The 27106-nt window shown below is 51.2% G+C and overlaps 1 protein-coding gene across 2 annotated transcripts; it reads right to left on the reverse strand.

Annotated features, from left to right (window-relative positions):
- COL6A2 (collagen type VI alpha 2 chain) lies at positions 1-24544 on the reverse strand. Of its 2 annotated transcripts, none has more exons than XM_048309450.1 (28): positions 24311-24540; positions 20101-20238; positions 18828-19426; positions 18333-18353; positions 17615-17680; positions 17137-17190; positions 17011-17055; positions 16803-16829; positions 16479-16505; positions 16333-16377; positions 14959-15012; positions 14489-14551; positions 14173-14235; positions 13596-13685; positions 12737-12799; positions 12304-12366; positions 12117-12179; positions 11587-11649; positions 11119-11169; positions 10736-10771; positions 10292-10354; positions 9986-10048; positions 9742-9777; positions 9475-9520; positions 9199-9351; positions 8575-9027; positions 8253-8291; positions 1-1384 (listed from the first exon to the last, which is right to left on the reverse strand). In XM_048309450.1, exons 2-28 carry the CDS (start codon positions 20207-20209, stop codon positions 777-779), a joined length of 3063 nt encoding a protein of 1020 aa, XP_048165407.1. In that variant the 5' UTR covers positions 20210-20238; positions 24311-24540; the 3' UTR covers positions 1-776. The 2 variants fall into 2 exon arrangements, with proteins under 2 accessions (XP_048165407.1, XP_048165408.1); XM_048309451.1 differs by lacking the exon at positions 1-1384 and adding an exon at positions 4288-5601 and having other exon boundaries at positions 24311-24544.
- Positions 24545-27106: the final 2562 nt, after the last annotated feature.

A 27106-nucleotide genomic window follows, 5' to 3' on the forward strand; every position in this document is an offset into this window, starting at 1 on the left:
TAGGGTGAAAAAGGTCCGTTTATTTTTGCAGACAGCACAATTCAAGATCAAATCTGGGCATTGCTCAGCAGATACCAGTGGGAAGAAGGTACCACGGATGCTTTGAGCACGTTGGGGTGACTGGGAGGCAGTTCTGGTGGCTGTCCAGTATTGTGTCAATGCTGGGAGTCATGCTGCCCCTCTCAGCTGAAATTTGGAGTGCAGTAATAGATGAGCAGGTTCTGATGAAGGGTAGAATGACAGAAGGAATAAAGGGAGGCATGGCCCACAGGAAAATAAAGATCTTAGAGATGATTTATGAAATTTAAGATAGATACACCCCCCAAAGGAGCATCTGTGGAAGGCAGCAAAACCTCTCACACCGTCCTGCTGTTCCCAGGAAGGAGGAGCAAGACACACTGAGAGATATTGAGAGTTTTTGAAAACTAGAGTTACTCATTGGTCCTGCTACACCGGAAAGGTTTCTTGCATCTCTGATAAGGCCTCCTAGGATTACAGTACGTACACAAGTCATGGCTTGGTGTGTGCAAAGCTTTACAGAAGTACATCATATGGCTCTGTATCCTGCTTTGATCTGGGTTTTAATTAGCACCATAAATGTAAGATACATGACTCTTCATCATGAAAATCAATAAAGAGCTCTGGATTTTGGCTAGAAAGGAGGACCCAGAGGGCAGCTCTTCTGGGCTAGCAACCATACAGGGGGAAGAAAATACAACAGGTAATATCAGGGGTGTGTATATCAGTGAGAGAAGGATTTTGTGTGCGCCCTTCCTTTAACAAATCCACCGAATGAACCTGTCGAAGAAGCTGGGCTGGGAGAGGCTGTTATAGTCCTTCTCCCGGAAGATGGCTGCCCGGTCCCCCAGGCCAAGCTTCAGCAGGACATCCATGTCCACGTCGCTCCCCAGAGCCACCACCGTGGGCATGACATCCTGCTTCTTCATGGAGTTGATGGCCTCTTCCAGGTTCTTGCTTCCCGTGATGCCGTCGGTGATGAAGACGAAGGAGAGCTCGGCGTTGCGCCGGGCGAGTCGCTGCCCGTTGCCCGGGCTGAGCACAATGTTGTTGATGGCGTGGATGATGGCTGACCCGATGTTGGAGGATGAGTCCAGGTACTTGATCTGCGCCAGGGCGTCGGAGATCTCGGTCAGGTTGTGGGTCAGCGGGAAGACCACATTCTGGTCCTGCTCGCTGCCGTACTGCAGCAGTGCGATCCGGGCGTTCATGTGGTCGCTGTTGCTCCGGGCCAGCGTCAGCTGCTGCGCCACATCCTCCACGAAGCGGTGGGCACTCTGGAAGTTCTGCTCCCCAATCCTTTCTGAGCCGTCCAGCAAGAAGACAATGTCAACGGGGCGCTGGGTGCACTGGGCCACAGCAAGCTCTGCAGGGGGAAGAAGGAGGACAAGAGTTGGGATGATAAGAAGACTACAGGATAATTTGGGTTGGAGTTGCCTCTGTGCATCCTTGTCCAAAGAAGGATCAGCCCAACCCTGCTGCCAAAGCTTGTCTTTGCAGCTTGAAATGAAGGAGCTTTGCTTTTGATGCCCTCAGCTACTGGGTGCTTAATGAATGTTAATTCTGGGACTGATGACAGACCCTCATGAAATTAGACAGGTCTGTGCATTTCAGTCCCAGAATTACACCCACTGCCTTACATCAATTTCCAGCTCTTATTTGTGAGACGAATATCCAGCGATTAGTGGCAGGCAGCACCTGCAAACCTCTCAGTTACTTCTGGAGAGTGGTATACTGTCAGAGTTACACTTACCATAAAAGCATAGAATCAGAGAATCACAGAATGGTTTGGGTTGGAAGGAACCTTAAAGCTCATCTCGCTCCAGCACCCTGCCGTGGGCAGGGACACCTCCCACTAGACCAGGTTGCTCCAAGCCCAGTCCAAACACATCGAATACATGAATATATGCAGTGAATGAACTCAGGGAAAAAAAAGAAGAAAATAGCTATGTTTGGAGTAAGCTGATAGTCAGAGACTATTATTTCCTCCCTTTTCGGTAGTTATGTGCATTGCATTCAGGGTTCCTCTGCGTTCCCCGAGCTGGCAGCAGGGCAATGGCCATAGCACTCTCAAGCAGTTCTGTGCCTCTGAGGCTGCATCTCAAAAGAGTGAAGTCCTGAAGATGCTGCCATGTTGTGTTGTGTGACTGGCAAGGAATAGGAGCTTCTGGAGCAGCCCCACCTTGAGCACCCATTTCTGGCAACAGGGGGTAACTTTGGGGGTAGGAGTGTAACATTAGATTGAATTTCCACACTGTGAGCAAGTCCAGCCTGACAATGAGCTTCCCTAGTGCTGGACAGTGCTACACCTGGGTTCAGCACAGAATCAGGGAATCACAGATTCCTTATGGTTGAAAAAGCCCTCTGAGATCCTGAAGTCCAACCATTAGCTCAGCACTATCATGTTAACCACTAAACCATATCCTGAGCACCACATCACATTTTTTGAACACCTTCATGGATGATGACTCCACTGTTTCACTGGGTAGCCTGTTTCAGTGCCTGACTGTCCTTTCAGTGAAGAAATTTCCCCTAATATCCAGTCTAAATCTCCCCTGGTGCAACCTGAAGCCATTTCCTTTTGTCCTATCGCTTGTTACCTTCCCTCTTTTAAAGCAATAAAGGCACATACTCACCTCTGCCCAATCTTCCGTGAGAAATGTTGTCTAAAGGCATGTTGATGCTGCAGTTCCTGGTATGCAGGTACTGCTGCCACAAGGATACCTTGCCTTGGCAGCACCTGCACTCCTGGTCCTCACGTGCTCTGAGCAACCGTGGAGGGGGAAAGGCAGGAAGGAATCCCCCTTGCAACCACACAGTGCAAAACCTCTGTGAGGGTCTGTGAAAGCAGGTGCGAGCAGGGGCTGCGTGTCATGTTGGGGCAGTGCTAGCAGCCTCCCCCAAGGCCTGCCCACATGTTTTTTGAGATGACAAGCAAGCCTGAAGAGCTCCTAGCTAAGCAGAGGGCAGCATCACTCCATGGAGCTTCAGCGGGAGTGTAATGCACATCTGACAGGAGCATTCCCCAGAGACATATTCTGCTCGATGCTCAGCCCTCACAGCTGGAGAGGGCTGCCTTCCAGCTGTTTGATAAAGTGCCTTTACATATGAGTTATCCCATGGGAATGTAGGGCAGTAAAGCCTTGGGGTTGTCCTGCTCAGTGTCAGGCTCTGTTTGCAGCTTGTTCTCATTTCTGAGAGGCTGAGGACCCGAGCACCCTTTTCTGCAGCAAGATTCTCATCCTAACTGGCAGACAAGCTCTCAGAAGTACCACCATGAATTAGGCCGACTAAAACCTTCCTGTTGTGCTTTTAACTGGTGCATTGGGCCTTCTCATGTGGATCATGAATGCCTGTAGCTCACCTTACTGCACAGGTGGGGATGTCTAATGAAGGCAGCGCAAATAAGCAGAAATATCATTGATTTTTCTGCCATTAGTGTACAGAGTAACTCCACCCATTCACATCACCTTCCTGCTTTTTCTAAAACCTGAACAACTTGTATTTCCTCTATTCTTTCGCAGTATTGACAGTGGAGATGAAAGTGAGGTGGGGACTGACCTTGCAGCCCTTTTTGGGGTTTCCCCCTTTCCCAGCCCATCCTGTATCTTTGGGGAGGTATGGACCATCCTTTACCCTCCTTATCTCTGTCCTTCCTTTGCCCAAGAGTTTCACTGAAGGAACGCTGCTGTGATGAAATCCATCTGGTTTTATCAGAGAGATTAGACGGGATTATGCTAAAAAACACTCCTTCACCAACTTCTCCAATCCTCTTTTTGTTCAGCAAAACGTCCCAGCCCTGAGGTCTTTTCAAATCAGTGGGGTTTGGGAGCTTTTCCTCTGGCATCATGGCTGGAGCAGCTTAACTACTCTGAGTTCAGTCCTGCATCCCAGCAGGCTAAGTCACACTAATTTTGGGGTAAAAAACAAAACAGAATAGGGAGTTTGGCTTTGCACAGACTATCTGGAATATGTGAATTATGACCAGACTCAGGCACAGGCTGATCTTTTTGCCTTCACCTAAAACAGAGAGCACACCATGTAAAGCACTCAGAACTCTTTCCCCTCTATTCTACACTGATAGCAGCTCTGTTCTCTGAGCAACTTGTCCCTGTAGACTGGGGGAAAAAGTGCTGAAACCTCGGGGGAACACCGCAGTAAGTTCAAAGTGGGCAACTCCCACAGCTGAGCTTGGCAAGTGGCTCCACCTTTTATACCCGGAAATATTACAGCCAAATTCCTGAGGATAGCACATCTCTCTTCCGCCCATTAAATGTGACATTTGCTCAGTATACTTTATTGCAGTAATACCATGTCAGTCAGAGTAAGCACTTCTACTCCTGTGTCTGCACACGAAATCCCACTACCTCTAAATACAGCTTGAGAGCAGTTAAACTGGAGGTGGGAATGGCCCTTGCCCGCCTGACTTTGTGCAAACTGGGCCATGGATGACTGAGTGGATGGAGATACCAGGCCTTGTCTAAGCACACATACCTGCAGTGCAGGTGGTGGCTCTGTGGTGTCTGAGCCAAAGCAGCACTGGGTATGGATTGAGTAGGCTCTACTACATCAAGCTTAAGTACTTGCTTTTAAACAGCTCACATCAGTCAAGGAATTTTGCTTTGGACCACTCGGCCCCACGTAACAGAATATCTGCCTTTTGGATATGGACAGCTACATGTTGTGGATTACGACAGAGGAAACACAAATGTACAAGCAGAGAAAAACGCCAGGGGAGCCCACACAGCTTCTGAGAGAATCACTGCCCAGGTGTCAGTGCTCCCAAAGGAAAGGGAGGGTTGCTCCCTCTCCCACCCTGCTTGCTTCTTCCCTCCACCCCCAGCTGCCCATGAGGGGTTCCACAGAGACACTGTGGTGAGCGGGGATGCACCTTGCTTGGTCAGCCTTGCAGGACTTGAAGAGAGCCCGTGGTAACCGAGAGAGAGGATGCAGAAGGGGGAGAAGGATGCTTTGGAGGGGGTCAGCAAGGACATACACAGGAAGACATGGGGAAAACGCGTCGTTAGGCTCTCAGCAAAAAAGCAGCAGAGAAAGCAAGAGCATCCCTTGGTACTGCTGGGGAAAGCCACCATGCTCATCAGCCAGCTGAGCTGGAGGGGACTGCTCCTTGTGTCCCATCCCTGGCTGAGCACAACCAAGCCATTCCACTGCCTCTGTCTCTCCTAAACTAAAAAAATCTCCCCATGAACTGTCCCCTCTGCCACACAGGAGCGACGATTTCCACCTCCACTCGGCCTCTGCCTCCAAGTGACCCCCAAGAGAGGTCTCAGCACAGCCCTAGCACGGTCTCTGGGTCCCCCACAATCTCGCTGTGCACCATTTTGAAGGTGTCAATGAACAAGTCCATCCACTCTTGCCGCTCATTTCCAGTGGCAAACTTGGCTTTTTCGGCGGTAAAGGCCAAAGTGGCCACCAGCTGGGTGTACACGCTGGGGTCCCGGGATTCCCGCGTGGAGTTTAGGAACTGGGCGATCGATTGTATGGTGCTGGGGAAATCTATGTTGACTCCCTCTTCCATGGGGCGGAAAATAACTGGGTTTATGCTCCCAGGGTTCCTGTCATCTGCAAGTGAGCGTCAAAAGAATATTTTCAGGGCTTGCTAGCAATGGCTACGTCTCGAAAGCTACCTGGCTTTCCTACCTGCACTGCACCAGGGAAGAACAGAGCTAATGAGGACAGAGGAGTAAAGACCAAAGCCAGATTTTAAATCTTTCTGCCATTTGTGTCTGAGGAACCATGGGATTTGCCCTGAAATCTTTCACACATCAACTGAATGGCTTCAGAAAATTACACAAAACCTTAACTGCCCAGTTCCTGCTGATCCAGCATAGGCACGATGGAGAAGAAGCAGTGCTCAGGAAAAGGGCCACCTCCTACTGCAGATGGGATTAACCCATCATGTAGCTTAGGATCATGTAGCTATGTGCCAACCGCACCCATGGTGCTGTAAGGCAGAAAGGCATCGAAGGGACAGCATCATGTGACCCCCTTGCCTGGCACTCAGCCTCAGGGCAGTGACTCCACTCAAAGCTGTGCGGTGTCTGGGCTTGTCAGGGCCCTGAGAGCCTCCGTCTGCACCTGGCTGTGCCAAATTTAACTTTGAATAAAACCCCAAAGCTCAAAGCAAAGCCTTTTGCGTGGGTTAGCAAGAGCCTCTCAGGATGTCATGCAGTTTCTACGAAGCAAGTGGTCAGTTCAGATTTGCTCAGCATACAACCCTCCAGCATCCTGTTAGCACAGCTGTGACTGAGGAGAGACAAGGGGCTGTGCTGAAAATGGGACACTCTCAGGTAAAGCCCTGAGGCAGCATGGGGGGAAGACAAGGTGTATGTGGTACCTGTCCCTGTCTGTGCTCTGCTGGCATTACCCAGGCTGAACCTGGGGCACAGTTGATTTGCCCCTCAAAGTGCCAGGACCACCATGCTGAGCCATGGGGCCAAGAACGGGGCAGGTTTAGCTGCCTCCCTGACCTGAGTCTGTCTGGCCAGTCCAGGCACACGTGCTGGATGTGCACTGGCTCGCTCACGTTCCCTCCGAAGGGCACTGTCTCCATCCAGAGGATCTGCGTGGGAATTGGCACGAGCTCATGGGATGTTCTCCGAGAGGCAGAGAAGCCCCAGGCTCTGTCATGTCCCATCCCATCCAACGTGTTCCCGTGCCACTAGGGAAGTGTGACCACTGCAAATCCTTCTGAACATGACAGCAGAGCAGCACGGCCCAGCTGGTGTGGTAGGTGGGAGGCTCTGTGCCCAAAGACTCCTGAACCAATTACTTAAAATTCCATCTACCAGCCCTAGCCCAACTTTCACCCATGCTGAGAGGGCACTTTGAGAGGACGCCAACCCTACCCAGCCACGTCACTCCACCTCCCATGTTCTGTGGGGCGCAGGTCTTGCCTGTGCTTGGCCTGGCTTGCATATGGCATGGCTTAAGGGATTCACCCAAGAGGGAACACCCTCAGATGCCTCCTCAAGCCATTCCTGTTGCAGTTCCCAGGGCTGCCAGGCACCACTGAACTGTTCTCACCTTGCATCAGGAACAGAAACATGCAACTGCACTACAAGGAAAGGACTGACAGCTTTGGAGGGCTTTGATGCCCAAGCCCGGGAGAAATGAGTGTGCCACTGCTTGTGTTCCTCGGAAACGGGAAGGCCGAAAAGACCAAAACCTTTGATGACACCTGAGCAATGACCAGCGTGGCCTGGGATGTCACCTCCTTGTGCAGAGATTTGCAGGACAAAGCTCCTCAGAAGACACAGGCAGAGGAGCTCAGAATCATGGTTGGACACTGTGCCCCTGGCATGGCCAGGTGCAAATACTCAAAATACCAGTGAGATATTTTAGACAGGAATAATTATAGTTTTTCTCCAGATTTCTGTGCATCCTGGGACCAATCTTCCTTTCCTTTCCACAGAAACAAAGGGACTTATTTAAAAATGAAATTTGATATTCTCTATAAGGCTCAGTTGAAGCTGGGGACTGCCACAAAAACATTCATGGCAAGAGAAGAGACAAAAATTGCAGAATGGGCAAAACTTTGGTCTTCTATAAACTTTGTGTATCAGCAGAGAGTGCATCTATTGTATTTAAACAGGCACAGGGACGCAGGCAGATGGGACCTCTCTGGGAATTTGGGATACACATTTGCTCCTTAACAAGCAAAATGTGACCCCGTAAAGCTACCTTCAGCACACAGAGCACCAGAAGATCCTTACAGCCTTTTCCTTTAATCCAACACCCTGAGTTAATTGTTAATTAAATATAGCCAGCGTTAGAGAAGCCAAAGCTCTGGGTCCACTAGGTTGCTATTTTCCAACTGATCCCTAATAACAGCTCTGCCCATCACTCCCAAGGAGCATCCTGCTACAAAAGTCACCATGAGTGGGAATTTAGCAAGGGGATTTTGACTTGAGTTTGGAGGTCAAAACCTGGTAGCTCCCAGGAATTTCGATGGGGAAAAGTATCAGGGATGAGCCATGCTGGTGCACTCACACAGTGCACTTGTACCTACCTGTGCAGGGAACTCAGAGAGACAGGAAAAGAGCAGGAGACGAAACCCTGGAGCCTCTCCTCATGTAAAGTAGCACTATTTCCCAAACTCCTGCCTTCCAAAGGAACTGAACAGGGTTGCACCCCCCTCTCCTACTCCTGAGCCTCATGCAGTCTCCCCCCAGAGTCTGTGCAGATGGCATGAAGCTACTTGTAATGTTTACCTGTCTGACAGGGCAGCTCGGGGCAGACGACCTGTGGATCTGGAAGGAAAAGAAACAAGGAAAACTGAGCCATGTGCTGCCATCCCCCTTCACAGCTTGCACAGTCAGAGTGGCAGGACAAGGTCTCTTCCAAGGAACACCAAAGGACTGCCCCAAAAGGCTGGTCTTTATCTGAGGAAGGACTCTTAGTCCAGGGCTACCTAAAGGTCAGACCCCATCATGGATGACCCAGCTGCTGGCCAACCTGCTGGGACACATCTTGGCCCCCCACCCCAAACCCTGGGGCGCAAAACTCCAGTTCCGTGCAAGGACAGGGACAGACCTGGGCAGAGCACGTCCTCCATCTTGTCAATGAATTCCTCTGCCACCAGGTCTGAGAAGAGCCTCATCTTCTGGACTCGCTGGGGTTCATTGCAGGCGATGGAGACCAGGGTCTCGCTCTGCTCCGGCTGGTCGAACATGTCTCCTATGCCGATGGTGTTGACCACCACATCTCTACCGCAGAGAGCCCCGAGGTTCTTGTCATCATCCCGGGGGTCGTAGCGCCCGTCTGTGATCACCACAGCGAACACTTGGGCTTTCTTTCTCCTGCTTTCCTTGATGAGCTTGTTGTAGGCAAACTGAAGGGCAGACGGTGTCCAGGTGCCTCCAGCGATCCACTCCAGGCGCTTCACCGCTTCCTTGAAGCTCGACAGGGAATTGATGCGCTCGTCATCAAGCTTGATGGCTTCAAAAGTCCCCTCGTGACTGTACTGCACCACCCCAACACGGGCACCTGCCAAGGAAGTGTCACATTACTTGGCTTTGCATCCTTGGGGAAAAGTGGAGAAAGTCAAAGAGCTGCCCAATTGGTCTGAAAAGCCGTGGAAAATAAACAGTGAAGTTGAAAGGATCCAAGACCTTTTTCTTTTCCCCATGCCCTACTCTGTCCCCACAGAGTCCAGACCTGTCTCTGACTTGGGGTCCTTGGCAATAGAGCCCAGCCTGCTGACCACGTTGACGACAAAATTCTTCTCCAGGGTGAAGTTGGTGTAGCCGATACTCTCGGAGCTGTCTATGACAAACATGATGTCCAGGGCACCGCAGCGCTTCTCACAGTCTGGGGAGAGGGGCAGGGAGAGAAACACGTGGGTCAGTGATGCTGGGAACCCTCTGGTGACCCCCTGTCCCCATCCCTCGAGTGGTTGTTCCCCTTCCCTGGGGAGAGGTGATGTCTGCTCACCACAGCATCCACACGTCTCTCGCACGTAGGTCATCACGTCGCAGTCCTGCCAGGAAAGGGGTGCAGGGTGAATGCTTCCCTCTAAGGGAAAGGCTCCCCTTTGCCTTCCCACCCAACCAGCCCTCTCTCCTCTTTCCCTGGCTCCCATGGGAAGCCACAGGCCACCTCTGCCAGGCAGCAGCAGGACCTGATGCCCTGTTTTGTTCCCAGGCTGTGCATGGAAAAGCCATGATTGCCCCAGGAAGAAGAGTAGCAGGGGTTACTTACAGTCAGACCGGGGTCTCCTGGTGGGCCAGGGGTCCCCTGCAAGAAGAACACAGGGATTTCAGGCACAGTTTTCCCATTAGTTCTTTTTCTGGGAACTAGATGTCAGAGCCATTATAAATGTGGCTTTTTGCTGAAGGGGAAGGAGAAAGGGAGGGCAAGCCCCCACTGTGAGCCAGCAGACACATCTGGCAGCTGGTGTCCCCTCCAACAGCATCTACTCAGACACGATGCCATGGGACAGTACCTCAGGGCCTGCTTCACCAGGTGGACCACGCTGTCCAGGCTCTCCTCCTGGGCCAGGATCACCCTGGGGAAGAAGTAAAGAAGGGTCAAATATTTTCTGGGCAATGCTGGTAATGCAGCCTCAGGTGTTCAGGGCCCCTCCTGACCCCCTGGTCAGGCCCAGCCCTGCTGAGCACAGTCACCAGCCTGCCACAGCTGAGCTTGGGGACAGGGAGCAGGCAGAGAGTGGCAATGTCATCCCCAGCACACCTAGCAGGGGTGTGGGTGGGGGACACTGATCCTGGCGCAGTACAGGGAGGCTGCTTACCGGCTCCCCCTTCTCTCCTTTGGTCCCTTGTGCTCCTTTTGGTCCAAGCTCACCTCTTCCTCCCTGCTCGATGGAAGGAGAAACAGATCCGGCATGGAGCACATCTGGATGTGCTCAGGCAGAGGCTCTGCTGCATCACAAACACATGCCTGCCTGACCTGGGACAGCATCCTCTAAACCAGCAGCTCAGAGCACAGCAAACAAACAGTGTTTACACAGGCATTAACCAAAAAAAAAAAGAAGTTCCGCAACGCATTTTTCAGATTATTTCAAAAGGAGATGGGCTTGCGAGATACAACCAGGCTCAACAGCTGCAGGGAACATCCAGGGCAGCTGCTGGCAGGGCTGGCTCCTCAGCCATTAACCCAGAGGGCTGGGAGACAACTGGCATCCCAGCCAGTACAAATAAACAGGTGATGGAGACCTGGAGACAAACGCACCCACCTTGGGTCCTGGCCGCCCCTTCTCACCCTTGTCACCCTGCAAAAGGAGAGGAGGGAGAGGTCAGCACCTGTCCAGGACTGGCCCCACACTGTGCACATGTACACCCAAAGATTGCAGTGAGGGGCAAGAAGCTGAAGAGCAGCTGTAGCTGCAGGCTGATGGTTGAGGGACCGTCACCATGATTGAGGCTGGGGTCCCCAGCACCTGGTGGACTGTGGCCAGGGTCAGTCCTGGTGTTCAACCCCCTTTCTCCTTCCCAGGCTCCACACATCTGTGACCCTGAGCATTTTTCTTCCTCCTTCCCTGTTTTCTCAGGCTGCTCGGATCCAACAGCAACACCCACACAAACAGACTTCCTCACGTGCTGAACGAGGAATACGTACCTGAGGGCCTCTGGGTCCAGGGTAGCTGAAGCCAGGCCTGCCTCTGTCACCCTTTAGTAGAAAAAAAGACCTATGAGATACCAACCCTTCTGACCTGCTCCTGTCAGAAACAGTTACAGCCATTTTCATCTTCTCTCGGGGTGAGACCACCAGGAGCCAAAGCTTCTGCAGCTGGCCCTGAAGCACTGGGAACAGCTGTGCAGAGCAAGGATTTGTGGGGTTTTGGGGATGTCATGTGCCAGGGATGCCCCTGAATCTGCTCAGGTGAGGGGTGTAATCAGAGCTGCCTTGGCCAGAGCAAGACCTACATCTCTGCCCCATAGGGAGGCTCAGGTCTGATTCTGTTTCTGAGGCACACAAGTTTCTGCAGTGAAAACGGCCTATTTTTTTTTTTAATAAATAAATAAATAAATAAATAGGAACACAAACCTGCCCTTTCAAATGCAGAGGTTTATTCATGAACTTTACCTTTGGTCCTGGTGGTCCAGCATCACCTCTTGGGCCCAAGTCACCAGGATCCCCACGTGATCCCTGCAGGACAGTTTTGGGGAGAAGGCAAGGACTGAGTGAGGATGTTCCTTGCTGTCCCCCGGCACACAGGGGACCGTGCTGGAAAAACCAGCTCTCGGGATGGTGCTGCAGGACCATGTCCCTTCCTGGTGAGTTTACTGTGACAGTGACTGTCTCAGCAGTGGGGTTCCCATGTCCCATAGAGCCACATGGATGTCACAGCACTACTGCCCCATCGGGATGATGGACTAACCGCAGACCCAGGACAAATGGGTGCTTGTGGAGTCCCATCTTCCCTCTCCCCAGTGACCCACCCGCTCTGGTGATCCATTCCACACTGCCATGGGAACACCCAATTTCTGAGTCTCCCTGAGAGAAGGTTGTGCAGGTTCTCCTCGGGAGGGACAGTGCAGGCAGCTTGTGTAAGTAGGGCAAGCCCTCACCACAGAAGGAGGGCCTGGTCACACACGTGCCCAAGTGTGACTTACTATCCTGCCTGGCTCTCCCACAGCACCCGAAGGGCCTCGGGGTCCTGGCAGTCCTTGTTCTCCCTGCACAGCAAAGAAAGACACAAGAACACACAGTGCATGAGGAGGAAAGCCAGGCAAGCTGCCCCGGATGGCAGCAGTGCTCCCCCTTCCTCCTGGCTGTCACCAAGCCTTGCTCCATGCTTACCCTGGCTCCTTTGTTTCCAACCTCACCGGGCAGACCACGAGTACCCTCTGGACCAGGATCTCCCTGTGAGAAGGGTAAAGATATTCCTGGTCAGGGAATGCTATCTCTGTACATGGCAGTGCTCCATGATGCCCTTCTCAAACCTCGTGTTTCTTGGTTTCAGTGTCAGGCAGTGTGCCCTCTGAATGTGTCTCTTAACCTTGAGCTTTGCTGCCCTTCATCCCCTCTCTTGACCAAACCCTGGAGGAGAAGGCTGTACCTGGTGCCAGCAGGGCAGGCAGCGGACACAGTGGGAGCACAGCACAGTGGGATCTGCATTCCCAGCTCTGGTGCTGCATGGACACTGCATGGCTGGGCAGTAGCACATCACACACACACCAGTCCTGTCCATATGGGGCTCACTTGCAATAATCTGGGCAGTTGCCTTACTCACCCTTTCTCCTATGCCTCCAGGAGAGCCTTTGCTGCCTTTCGTCCCTGGATCTCCACGTCGCCCCTTGGCAGACAAAAAAGTCACATAAATGGGGTGAGAGGATGGATGTTACCTGGGCAGTGACCCTTGGCTGCCCTCCCTCCTCCCTCTGGGCCCAAGAGATGTACACCTGCCCCCTAAGCAAATGTGTTCCCAGCAGCAGGGGAGCAGGGATGCCCATGGCTCCTTTTGGGAAGCCACAGCCAGCCTGTTCTTTCACTGCAGCGACCACAAACACGCCTGGTTCATTCCCTCAGAGTTGAAGACTCTGATTTACTTCCAGCTCATCCAGTGTTGCTTTCCCCACTGGATCTTGCACAAGGACACATGCTGGCTGGGCTCTGGCCCCTTGGTGCTGGTGGAGCTGTGCCATGGATTGTCGTCTCCAACCCGCTCCCCAGAATTTGCAGCGCCCCGCCATATTAACTTGGGTCTGTGTGGCACCACCGATACGTGACACTGCCCTTCTCACAGAGCTCTGCCATAATGGCCACCAGATCTTGACTCTTTGAGCTCCTGCAAGCAGCCAGAGATTTGGGGAACTTGCCAGAGTATAACCAAAGTGTCCCTGGGCATCCAGAGGCCAGGCCTGTGTGGTTAAGTGGGAACACAGGACACTTCTCTAAGGTGAAATGGTTTAGGTCAGGCTTAGGATTATGGGAGTTCTGCTCTGTGATTTTGGGAGAGACAAGGAGATCAGCATCTGCACATCTTTCAGGATTCACAAAGCAGAATGGGGGAGTTTATCAGCACTCATCCATGAAGCTGTCTCAGGTTCCTGCAGTGTGCCCAATGTCCAGGGATCTATTCAGCCACTTACAGCCTCTCCTTTGGGTCCAGGAGGTCCCACTTCACCTTTCCTTCCCTTGGCTCCAGCAGGCCCTTGAGCTCCAGAGTTGCCTGGGAGTCCCTTGGAGAAGAAAAAGAAATACCGTTTGTTGAAAGAGAGCTCAGGGTGCACACACACTCCCCCCATTTTTATCCCGTGTCAAGCAGTCCCCCTCAAGCAGAGGTGTGTATGAGCACCCAGGTTCTGCTTCCACACAACCTGGCACGCCCACATGGCACTGCCATGAGCACGGGCTCCAGCCTTGGAGCAGAGTGGTCCTGTGTAACCTTCCCCCCATCAGCTGACAACAGGTTTGTCAACTGCTCCTTACAGCATCCATCCAGTCCTGCCCAAAGCCAGAGGGGCTGTGGCTTCCCCATCCCTGGAAGTGTTCCAGGCCAGGCTGGACAGGGCTTGGAGCAACCTGGGCTAGTGGAAGGTGTCCTTGCCCATGGCAGGGGGTGGCACTGGATGAGCTTTAAGGCTCCTTCCAGCCCAAACCATTCTGTGATTTTATGAATAGACCACAATAAAGCACTGGAGATATTTGAACGCTGCATGAACCTACCGGGCTTCCTTTCTCTCCTGGGGGCCCCGGGGGTCCACTGCGACCAGGCCGGCCAGGATCTCCCTGAAACAGCCAGAGAGCCAATGGTCATTGCCTGCCTCACCAGCACATTGCACCATGCGTAGCCCAAGGAACAAGGCCAGCAAGGCTCTTCCCTCAGCTCCTGTGCCTGGTGACGGGATCCAGACCCCAAAGCCTACGGGCTCCACAAGCAGTGTAGGATTTAGGATATATGTAAAAATACAGGGAATGGTGTTCAGCTGTCCCCACTGGCAGCCTCTGCCCACACCCTGCTGTCTGTCCAGAGCACTTGTACCTTTATGCCTGCATCTCCTCTTTCACCTTGGTCTCCTGCATCTCCTGGGTAGCCATCAGGGCCCTGGGGAGGGAAACGAAAAGAACCACACACTTCACATTGGGAACACTCTCCATGCAGAATAAATCAAATAAAACTTTCTAATCAAATAAAATTTCGAAGCCAGTGCTTAGAAAGTTGCTATAGAGGCTAAAGTAGTTTTTGCTTGTTGCTGGTGTTGACGAAAGGGCAGCTCCACCTCTCTGTGTGGAGGGGAGGGACACTGAGCGCTTCCAGCTTACTTGCCCATGGAAAGGAGGCACAGTAAAATCAAACTGTGCTCCCCATTCCAGGGATCCCAGGTCTGGGATCAGATTATACAGCTGGTAGGAAAATGGGCCATTAACCTCTCGTTGGCCATTTTTCTACATATATACCTCACTCAGCAGCTACACAACTGATGTGCTGGTGAAAGAGTAAAGCATTCCTACCTTGTCACCAGGGTCACCCTTGCATCCTGGTGGTCCAATTCTCCCCAGCCTGCCCTGGAGAGATTACATTCAAAAGGAAAAGACTGAGAAGTTATAGGTGTCTGAAGGGAAAACACAGCTTTTCTTGCTGACAGTTAATAATTTTAGCATCATCTGCTGACCTTATCTGTCACCAGCTAGAGAATAAATAGCAAGTGTATTCCTTAAACTGGGGTGCGGTGTGCAGAGACAAGTGGAGGAGAAAGCAGACTAAAGAAAATCAGGCAGGCTCATCCCATGAGTGTATCCTGAGTGATGGGAATGTCCCTTGAGGCTGGGTTTGGTGGTCACTCACGTCCAGGGTTGTGCTGGGCCTCCCTCATGCCCCTCCTGTCAGAGCAGCTCAGGTGTGCAGCAACCACTCTGCCTGACAGATGCCATGAGAGAAGGGACTGCCTTGCTCTGTGGCCCAAAACAGCTCTGTCACCAGTGCTGAGACAGCTCTGGGATAGAGACTGGGGGAACCAAAGGGCTTTAGTGTTTTAGAGAGTGGGGGTACTGAGAGATATTTTAGAGCTTCAGCAGCACTTGAGGAGCGGGAAGAACTGTTATTACCCACAAATATACTGGGCTGGGTATAGGACACAGTGCAAAGCCAGGGTGTGCTGGCCAGTGGACAAAGCCAGGGACTTTGTTGTGAGGCCTTTGAACTTGACTTTAAGGCTTTAATACTAAGCACAAGCTATGGTTTAGAGATGAACTTTCAGATTCTGTGACAAACTGCCCTGAAATCCAAATTTCTGTGAAGCTTTCAGTGTCCATGTCCTGTAGTGGTCATTAACATTCAAAATAAAGTATCTACACCCAAATCATTTGGCCTTATCACCTTCTTAGCAGGAGCACAGACCGGGTCACACATCCAGGCCCTGCAGAGAGCGGGCTAACAGAGGGACGGCGCTTAACGCATGAAGCTGTGTCGGGAGATTTAGGGTGGGTATTAGGGAAAGGTTCTTCCCCCAGAGGGTGGTGGGGCACTGGACAGGCTCTCCACGGAAGTGATCACAGCCCCAATCCTACCAGAGTTCAAGAAGAGTTTGGACAACGCTCTCAGGCACAGGGTGGGATTGTTGGGGTGTCCTGTGTGAGTTGGACTTGATCTTTGTGGTTCCCTTCCAACTCAGCGTATTCTGAGATTCACTCCTGCGACCTGAATTACTTCACACATTTCTACAGGACATGCAGAATAATGTACAGATAAATTCACAGAAACCTCGGTGGAAACAGAAAGCCAGCATGTGGGATAGTAGAAACTACATAGCCTGTGGGCATGAAAGAGGGTAAAGAAATGGAACAGCAGCAGCGACATTATGGGGTGCTCCCAGTGCTCCTAGTTACCTTCTGTCCATCTGTGCCGTTCCTTCCTGCCAAGCCAGGGGCACCCTTGGATCACGGGAAAAAAAAACCAAGAGGGATCTATTAACACACAGTCCAAGCGTTTGGGAGCTGGAACAACGTGCAAGTTAGAAAATGTCCTTTCTTACCCTCCGTCCGTCGGATCCAATTTCTCCCTGGAAGAAAAAGAGGACAGGAAGTCAGACACTGCCTGCAACACCCCCGCCTGCCCACCGCCCCCTCGCCCCTCCCTTTACATCCTAAACCCACCACCGCTTCACCAGACCGTCATCAAAGCCTGAATGAGGAGACAGGCTTTGGGATGCCCTTGGAAATCCCTCCCGAGGTCCACAATTACGCGTTAATAGCGCTGTTATCCCTCCCCATTACAGCTAATCTCTCCCTCTGTGCATCAGAAAGGAGCGCGGTCCCTGCCAAGTGCCGAGCCAGCCATTCTGTCTCTTCTTTCTCACCTTCTCTCCTTTCAGCCCTGGGACACCCTAGACAAAGAAAAAAAAAAAGAAAGAAAATCGCTGTGTTAGTGCCTGGGCAATCAGCCGGAGCGGAGCGCAGGGGTCTGGGGTGGGAAATGGGCAGGTGAGATCGAGAAGCAAAGCTCCCCTTGCTTTACCAAAAATCAGGGAATGCAAAGAGCTCCGCCATCGGCTATGGGATTCTTACCTTGGGACCAGGGTATCCGATCGGACCTTCAATACCTGGGTCGCCCTTTGGGGAGGAAGGCACGGAGAGTTAGCTCGAGGTCATCAGAGATGCAGCAAACAGCGGGGAGGATTTTCCACAACTCACCTGTCGTCCCTTCAGCCCAGGGGAACCTGGCTCACCCATGTTCCCCTTTGCACCCTAAGGAAAGAAAAAACCCAGCATAAGTCCAGGCTTGGTGCTGACTGAGAAAATGACAGTTTCTGGGGATCAGAGCACACAGAGCTGGGGCAGGAGAGTGGGACACCCTGTGCACATGAGAGCTCTGCTTGGAGAGTGGGAGACTCAGTGACAACTGCTGCCTCAGTCCTGGTGTCCTCCGGTGCTGGAGGTGCCCAGCGGATGCTCGGGTGTCTGTCTGCACTGCTGGCAGGGCATCAGCCTCGGCACAGCCATGGGCACAGCAGTGCTGGCTGTGCCTTCCAGGGCCAAGACATGCTAGTGGGGGGTATTTCCCACCGGGGTGCTACCTGAGAAGGCAGCCGATGTGGGCTCTAAAGCACCCTGAAAGTGGTTGTGGGAGGCAGGGGCATTATTGTTTTTCCCACAGCTTAGAGCAACTTACCTTCTGCCCTCGGTATCCCTTGGGACCAGGTGGACCTGCAATCTCCAGGCAGCTCATCTTGTAGCACTGAAATACAAGAATTAAACTGAGCTATTGACAGTGTGCATCCCAAACTCAGCTCAGCTCTGCACCCACGGCTCTCCATGTGCCTCTCCCCATTAAATCACGGCTAAAATCTGCTGTGGCTCCAGCTGAGTCAGGGCTGAGGCAGCAACAAGCACACACAGAATTTGCTGCCCATAAATTAAGAGTGGAAAATTGCTACGAGCATGCTCATTATAGCTTGGCTCTGGGCCCAGACTGGAAGAACAAGACTGCCAAGGGTCAGAGATGGTGGGGGCTTGCTCATCCGGGGTCATCATGAGACTGGCATATTCTTTGGAGCATCCCCTGCATACTCTTCCCTCTGTGTGCCAAACCCTGCCCCTGTGGTACCAGCAGGGTGGGAGCTTCAGCAGGGGCAGTACTTACAGAATGTGCCTCCAAAGTGATGAAACAAATCTATTCCATAGACCTGAACCCACAGGGAGTGAGTCCAGTGTGCCATTATAACCCCTGGGTAAGGGAATGTGTCCCCAGACTCTGCCCTGATCCATAGGTGGGCAGGGACCCATCCCACTGAGGTCTGTGCTGTTTTGGGGTGTGAGCTGGTCTGCTCTAACTGAGGCAACTTAAACCTGTGTCGTGTGGCAAAGGCATAAAGATGCTGCTCACTCACCTCGCCGTAGGCTTCGTGTTTCTGCAAAGGAGAGAACAGGAGGAAGAGAATCAGTTAAGGTGCTCGGTCCCACAGGGGAGACAGCAGCCCACTCTTGGAGGGGTGTGTGGTGGTAAGGGAGAGGAGGTGATAAAGGTCCCGTGGCTGTAAAGATGCCCTCAGCAGAGCCCCTGATCAACAGCGCCTCACAGGTGGGGTCTCAAAGACCACGCTCACGGTGAGCACGTGTCTCAGTGTGGCACACTCTTCCACATGCCTCTGGATGGGGAGCAGGCTGGAGTACGGCCTGGTCTTCAGCAAGAGCCAGGACTAGGGTGGCAGCCTGCCCAGACGTGCTGGGAAACAGAGGCACAAACCAAGGGGTCCTGGCTAAGAACCAGAAAAAGGCTCCACTTTCCCTGCTAGAGGTTATCTCCAAAACCCAACAAAAGGGGAAAGCATTCCCCCATCCGTGCGCCGCTCCTCTTGTGCCCCTGTTACACCCCCTGCCCTTACCATAGCCTGGATGATCCTGTCGATGGTGTTGACGTCGATCTCCAGGGTGTCCCTCTGGGTGATGGCGTAGTTGTTGCGATACAGCTCGTGCGGCAGGTTGGCGATCTCCCGCAGGCCCTGCTCGTACACCTTCTCGCTGGGAGCCACCGCGAACAGCTTGATGCCCATGTCTCGCGCCCTCTCGGCCTGCATCTTCATCCCCCCGCACGGGCTGCCCGTCACATGGCCGTCGGTGATGACCACCGCGAAGTTCACGCCGTTGGCCATCTGGGTCTGGATCTGCTGCGTCATGTTGGAGATCGCACAGTCCGTGAAGGTGCCCCGGCCCAGGTACTTGATGGCAGACAGCCTGGGCAGGTAAATGTCTTTGCTGCTTGTCAAAGGGCTGTAAATTTCTACCACGTCTGAGTAATGAAGCCCACCGAACTGCCAGGTGATGTAGACTTGGTTCTGGTAGAGCTCACTCTCCAGTTTATCGATGAACATGGGGATGAACCGCTTTATTTGGTCCACGAGGCTCTGGATGGGCACAGTCTGCAGAGCTACGCTCTCCGAGGTGTCAATGATGAAGTAGACATTGATGGGGCAGTTCCTCTTTTCTGCATGGACAGTTATTCAGACCATGTCAGAGCACTTCACGCACCCCCTTTGCTGTCCCCCAGACACCTGGACCAAGTGTGATGCTGGGAAAAGCACAAGTCCCACCCAGCTCTAGAAGTGACACCCGTGATTGGGTCAGATGGTTCTCCAGTGACCAGAACTTATAACTCCTAAGATCTGCTATAGAATCACAGAATAATTAAGGTTGGAAAAGACCTCTAAAATCATTGAGTCCAACCACTAATCCAGCACAGCTCAGTACTGAATCAATCTTGAAAATCTTGCATTTTTTGGTAAGAGTCAGGCTGGACACGTAAACCACCTCTGTATTGCAACTGAAAAGTGAGGAAATCACCAGATTTAAAGTGAACAATTTTCTGGCATCAGATAGAGAGCTGAGTGCTGGAGACTGACTGTTTTTTTTACTGCACCTGCTGGGAGAGACAACCACTTGCAGACCCCAGCTCTTCCATCTCTACCTCTCTGCACACCAAAGCAAACCCAGAAACGTGAGTTTGGGTGGAGGCCGGGTTTCCCCACAGATGGGTTGTTACCAAAGGAGTGCAAAGGGCTGTGGGAGGTGGAATGTCCCTGGCAAGCAGGTTCTACAACTGAGCATTGTTTTTGCTAAAATTGCTGCCCACAAAAGTGACCCAAATTATTTGGTTAGTACCTGCACAGGAGGTAGGACTGACATCTGCAATATCCACATCAAGCTGAGCAGCGTGGAGAGGAACTAGAGCCACACAAAGGAGAGTGAAAAACAAGGCTTGTTGGAACATCTCAGCGGCCCCTCAGGATATTCAGATGCCTGCAGGAAAACACAAGTTGCATGGTAAACCTGATGCTCAGTCTCCTGACTCTGCTGGCATGACACAAAGCCAGCCAATGCTCCTTGCAGACCCAGAGAGTGAAGGGACAAATAAAAAACCTCTTGAAGAAATGCACATCTTCAGTGCTCAACCCATCACCAGGCCTCCGAGGCCTAGCTGCACGTGGGAGTTTACTTCATGTAGGGTTATGATAACTTAAAGTAGTAGAAGTAGAGATCTAGTCTGAAAAGTTCTTAGGAATGTATGGAAGTGTTCAAAGGAACCCAGGATTTAAAAGGAAATTCTCAGGTAACACTCAAGCAACACTAGTCACCAGCACGGAATATGGAGGAAGGGGAGATGCTCACCTTTGTGTCTAGAGGACCCCAGAACCAACCAGCATGGGGTGGCCCAGAGATGCTTCTCTGCATTGTGGCCAGCTCAACACTAACCAAAAAGGGGCACGTGGGATCTCCGTTATGAAAAAAAGACCTGAATCCAGTCCAGAAAGAGAGCTTCTTTCTTGAAGGTTTTTTTTGGCTAACTTTTGGAAAAGTCCGAGGCTTGGAGGGACACTGAGCGTGCATTTGGTGGCGCTGGCAGTGCAGGGGGAGGGCAAGTGAGCAATGCAGCTGTGTTGCTGCCTCAGCTGCCTGAAGAACAGCACTACTGAAGAATACAGGCAACTCAGCCCTCCCTGGCATCCCTTAAGACCTCTGTCCACGTGGTGCCCAGCTATTGCCTGGTGGGATATGCCCCGTTCCAGTTTACAGTGCCAGCTGCAGTGCACCACAGGCTTCTGCAAACTGGTTTATGCTGGAAAGGTTGGTGTCAGTGCTGCTGAGACCCTACAACAGTGACAGCCTTCCTCCTCACTAGGGCTTGTGCTTATGAAAGAATTGGGATTGTTCAGCCTTGAAAAGAGAAGGCTCTGGGGTGACCTTACAGCACCTGCTGGTACCTAAAGGGGCAACAAGAGAGCTGGAGAGGGACTTTGGACAAGGGCCTGGAGTGACAGGACAAGGGGGAATGGATTCCCACTGGCAGAGGGCAGGGTTAGGTGGTGTACTGAGAAGAAATTGTTCCCTGTGAGGGTGGGTAGGCCCTGGCACCAGGTGCCCAGAGAAGCTGTGGCTGCCCCTGGATCCCTTGCAGTGCCCAAGGCCAGGTTGGATGGGGCTTGGGGAAACCTGGTCTTGTGGAAGGTGTTCCCGCTCATGGCAGGGAGTGGGATGGGATGGTCTTTCAGATCCTTTCCAACCCAAACCCTTCCATGATTCTATGAAGTTCCTGCACAACTCAGTGTGGCTCAACTTCCATTGTGCTGCAGAGAATAAAAGTGGTATGGTAAGGATAAAACACTTCCATGCTAAAGGGGTGTTTCAGTTAAGATCTAGATTTCACCCCTCTAAGCCTACTGCAGGCTTTCCTTGTTTTGTTTGCCCTCCATAAAACAGGGCTGCAGGAGACCCTGATCTTTAGTAGGACACAACAGCTTTGAGCCTTCAGACAGCACCATTTTAGAGCCAGCCTTTAGCTGAGGAAGACGGAGACATTAACTTCTGAAGAGGCTGGGAGTGCTGAGGGCTTTGGCCAAGTGTCTGACTCATCACTGCATCCCGAGTTTAACCACCTCCCTCCCTCCTTCCTTCTTTCCCTCTGTGTGTGTGGGTGGGAAGGCACTCTAGAGCAGAGCAGTTGGCCTGCATGGGCAACCAGGGCCAGCTCTGGCATAGGATGGCTCCTGCTCACAGCCCTGGGGGCTTGGGACTGGGTCAGTGAAGCACCACAGCCTTGGATTCTCCATGGGCAGAGTGGTGAGGCAGGAAAGCGACACCTGAAAACACGAGACACAACTCACTTCCCTGGGGTCCTCTTGCACCACCTCCTCTATCCCACTCTGCACCCCGAGCTACGTTATTCTCCTGCTCTACCAGCATCCCACCTGGTATTAACCCTCCTGGATACACAGTGGGTGGCTGCTGGGATCTCCAGTCCCCACCTCAGCGGCCTCCAAGGCTGGGGTGGGCGATGGTGCCTATTTTGTCATCCTCAGAGCACCACCAGCTCTTGTGATGCTGTTGCAAATCCCACAACATTTGATATTTGACTTGAAGTCCCACCTGCCGCTGCAAGATGCTGAGACGGAAACCTCAGATTTCACCAGTATTTCAGACCAACTGTTTTCTGCATGTTGAAGGCAATTTTTGAACACAAACAGTTCAAAAAACTAATGAAAAGAGCAAACTGGGAGCTGAGTCATAATGCCTGAACACTTGGGTCTGCCCATCCTGTTCTTCCTTGACTTTTCTCTCTCTGCCAGAGCAGGAACGTTGCTCCCATGAGGCCTTCTCTCAGTATTTGTATTTTCGAGTGGTTCACCTCTTTCCCCATGAGATGCACACAAGGGAAAAACAAAAGGGAATCTCAAGCAGTGGGTCCTCTGAACAGATTTTGAGGGCACTATTTTGCACCATTCTCCCTGAATGAGGGTCTGTGCTCCTACCTCAGGTGCAGAAAAATGCGTGGTCTTTGCTGCTCCCACACTGAGATCCCAGGTGACCTGGCTGTCACACACATCACTGAAAAATATATGGATTTATCTAGACAGAGCCCTGCAAAAAGAGTGGCCTTGCAGGAGGACCCAAGTTCCCTGCTTGCTTCTCTTCCCACCATGAGCAACCGAACCAAAAGTGGTGTTATGGCAAACAAGTTACTTGCAGTGGCTCAAATGTGCCAATTATAGCTGGTTATTTGGGCTCTCACATCTGATTAGCCCTTAGAGCAGATCCCACTGCAGTAAAAATGTCACCTCATGCACCTGGCCAGGCAGAGCCATGGTCTGCCTTGTCCCAATCATTGATATCCCTGAAGTTCCCCCGGTGCACTGTGTATTTCTCCTCCAACACCAGAACACCCACTGTACTGAGGAAACTGGTCCCAAATTCGCAAAAAACGAGATGTTCTGCTCTCTAAGCTAACACTGTCTGCAAGGAGCTTATTTAAAGCCACATGAATTTAAAGGCACACAAATTGCATTACTCTCAAGAAAGGAGAATTATGCTGGCTATGCTAAAATATGCAGAATAAAGTTTGAAGCCTCCCTGCTGCTCAGTCCCAGCGCTTTCCATGGCCATGCCCAGCAGGCAGTACCTGTGGTGTCACTCATTTGTGCATGCAGCATTTTCTCCACTCGAATGTTTGATAAATGAAGCTAGAAAAGAAAAATATGTCCCATTTGGAAGAAAACTCTTACAAATGCACCTCCTCTTCCTTCCCGTTTGTGTGCCTGTGGTTTGCATGCTGCATGAGGAGGGAATTTCGGTGCTGGTTGCAGCCACTACCCAAACGTGCCTTGTAATTTTAATCCCTAGGCAGAGCACCCAGGGGGAAGGTTTCAGTTACAGGGACTCCAGATATTTTTCAGGTCTCCCAATATAATTATCCTGAGATTTCAGCCAGGGAAAGCCCAGGCTGCAGGAAGGCTGGGAGGCAGCAAACCCCTGCCACCAAGCGCAATGAATTCACAGGCATTCATAAATGTGCTGTCACCTCCCAAAATACAGGAGCTTGCGCTGATGTAATTCAGCATAAATAGGAGACGAGGGCCTCAGGTGAGTCTAATTAGTGTCTTCTGAAATCCCAAAAATCAAAGGGGAATCATGCAGCAGAACAGTTCTCTGCCCTGCTGCCATCACTTCACTGGAGCAGCTGAATTCAGCCCAGTTACCCCAGGGAAGACCTTGGTTCAACAAATCCACCCCCTTCACTGAGGGATTTTCTAGACCTCTGGCCCTGGCAGTTTGTGGCCCGCACTGCTTGGACCTGGAAAAAAACCCAGCAAACCCTTGGGGAAACGCCCAAACTAGCCAAGAGCTGGAAGTAAAGGAAAAAATTATATTCTCTTATTGCAGGTACTGTCTAAACATGAATCAGGCACCTTGCTGGGAAGCCGGTAAGCAGCAGCAGGCACAGACTGAAATTTCAGAGGGATTTCTGTTATTCCCGACTGGAGCTCCGTCAGTAAGTAACCACAGAACCCCTGTACTTGGAGAGAAAAAGTCTGCCTACCTGGAAAATGAGGTCATCAAAACTTCTCCCCCAAATCCCTCCGCAACGTAAGGAAAAAGGACTTTGTGGGGTGGCCGGTGTCAGGAAGGCTCCCGCATCCCCGGCTGCAGGGTGGCTCCGTGCTCTGGGTGCTGGGATGTACGGGATGAGGGAGCGGGAGGAGCAGCGGAGGCGTCTCCAGCCCCGTCCCGCTACTCCCTGGCCGTCTGGAACTGCCCTCTGAGTTCCTCCTCCAAAATCGGGCACTATCTCGTTTGCAGTAGCTGCGAACATCCACGGAGAGTCACTGTGGGTCTACCGAGACCTGGGAGGGTCCCCTCCCCTCCGCTCCCACCCTGCTCGGGCTGGGCTGGGGCAAGGTTTTTCCTTCTGGAGCTGAAGGCATCTTTGTTTGACACGAACGGGAAGAAGTCTCATTTTTCCATGATGAGAGGCCCCATTTTCGTAGTTGGCATTGCTGCCCCACATCTTTATTTATACCACCAAATAGTCTTTCTCTTTCTTCCCCCCTGCTGTCCTCTTTCCACCCTAGTAACGTGTCCTGAGTGGAACAAATGAAAACAGGAACATTTCAAAAAAGAGCAACTTGCACAGAATTGTAGAATCATTGCCTTTGCGAATATCCAAGTCTTGCTCAGAGTCAGCCAACTCTGAGTATTACCTGTTTCTATTGATTCATTTCTGGGTTTGGGTTCACAGAATCATGGAATTATAGAGTACCCACAGTTGGAAGGGGCCCTCAAGGATCATTGAGTCCAGCTCCTCGCCCTGCACAGAACAGCACCAAAAATCACACCATGTGCCTGAAAGCATTGTCCAAACACTCCATGAGCTCTAGGGCTTTGTTGTTGTCATATTTTTAAAATTACTTTTAAATTCATGTGCTATTTTTAGCTCTGCTAAATGAAAAATAGGGGCAAACGTCCCAAGAAAACATATGGAGAACAGCAGTGACTTTCAGGAACATAGCCTGTTATTCCTTGAGCTATAACTTTGTTTTGAAGAGCCAAAGAAGGATTTCGTGAGGCTACTGCTTTCCAGGGACTCTCCTGCAGCTCTGAACAGGTTGGTCCCTTTTCCTCTGGAGCATCTTTAGTGGAGAGGAGGGGTCCAGCTTTTGATGACTGTGATTTACCAGACAGCACCTGAGATGTCTGAGCAAACCATCCGCCTGCCAGTGATCCAGTGAACATGTCACATTCCAGGCCATTTGTTTTGCCTGCTTTGCTGCTGTGTCCAAGCTCTGCTATGCCCATGGGTACCCATCAATGCTGCTTCTAATCCATTCAGTGCAGCTGTTTCTAGGTGAACCTGTCCCTGCAGAAGCTGTTTCTCCAGCAAGAAGCCTTATCACAAACAACTGGGCAGCACATCTGTCCCTTGCAGTGCTGGTGAGTGCCCAAAGTGTGGAAAGGAGCAGAGCACAGACCCATACCTCCACATCTCCCTTTCCTCCCCCCAGACTGGAGAGTGTTGTCTTCCCTCTGCAGCTTCTTGAGCAAAGCACCTACATTTAACTTTCTATGAGTGCTTCTTGAACTTTCTCTCGTCACATCAGAACCTTTCCTTGCAGCTTGACATGACAAAATGCCTCATCCCTGAGAGGATTCCTGTATATTTTACAGAACATCTCCCTACTGTACACTTTCCCTCCGTAAAAAAGGCAAACTTGGTGTTTCTCACCTACCCAGGCATCCATTTGCACGATATTTGTAGGAATATTATCTTCATTATCACACACCTCTGTCACAGATGGGCACATCTGGCAAGTTCCTGTCTTATGTTGGGGCAGTCTGACACACAGGCACACTGAAGTGGTGGAGACTGGGACAAAATAGCCTCAAAACATCCTTCTGCTTTTTTTTTTCTGGATAAGTTGGGTTTTTTCACATCTTTTATAACTGACGTTGAAGGCCTGAGCTAAGTCCCTGTAATTGAGGGGTTTTTGCTTAAGAATGGGCTGAGGACAGAGGAAGCTCTGGAGGAAAATGGGCATGCTCCCTTTAGCTCCTTTTCCTAACCCTCAAATAAATTCCCTTTCTTTCTTCCTCCTTTCAGGGGAACTGCAGATTTCATGGAAAGATATTTTGCAGAGAATGGGCATGGATATGGATTAGTTACTTATCCTCTATATTGGACTTGGTGATCTTGGAGTTCTTTTCCAATCTTAATGATTCTATGATTCTATCTGACCTGCAAATTATTATTGCAGCTCACAGAACACACTGTACTGAACAGATACTGAGTATTCCACTACATTTAAAATGGAGAGAAAGGAAATGGAGGAAGATGAAGAGTAGAAAGAAAGAAAGAAGCTTGATTGCCTGCTCTCCTCTACAACTCTTCAGAACTGGAAGTAAAGCACAGATGGCTACTAGTTCATTTACATCCCCTTGTAAACTGAAATGTGTTTTATGGTTTGTTTAGTTGTTCCTTTATAAACTGTGTATCTGATCCATTTTTTTCTTTTTTCTTTTTTTCATCTGACTTGTAGCCCCCAATAAAATGTGAACTCCCCTTTTTAAACCATGTGTGTACATCTGAAACAGCTTTATGGGTTCTCTGGAAAGCAGCTACTGTAGTTTCCCTTTGTCTGTCTGCAATTGCATCCACCCTTCACGCGATTCTGACGTTTTGTAGTTGTCTCCAAGGGTCTTGTTTTCTAGCTGTGAGCAGAGAACCAAAAACGAGGCCAAGATTGTTAAATGCTTACTGAAAACAATGGATGCTGCTTTTCAACTCTCTGTAATGAGTTATATGAGTTATGCAGTTGATATTCTCAGCATTTTCACTGAT

This window comes from Corvus hawaiiensis, chromosome 7, assembly GCF_020740725.1.
Source record: "Corvus hawaiiensis isolate bCorHaw1 chromosome 7, bCorHaw1.pri.cur, whole genome shotgun sequence".
NCBI lineage: Eukaryota > Metazoa > Chordata > Aves > Passeriformes > Corvidae > Corvus > Corvus hawaiiensis.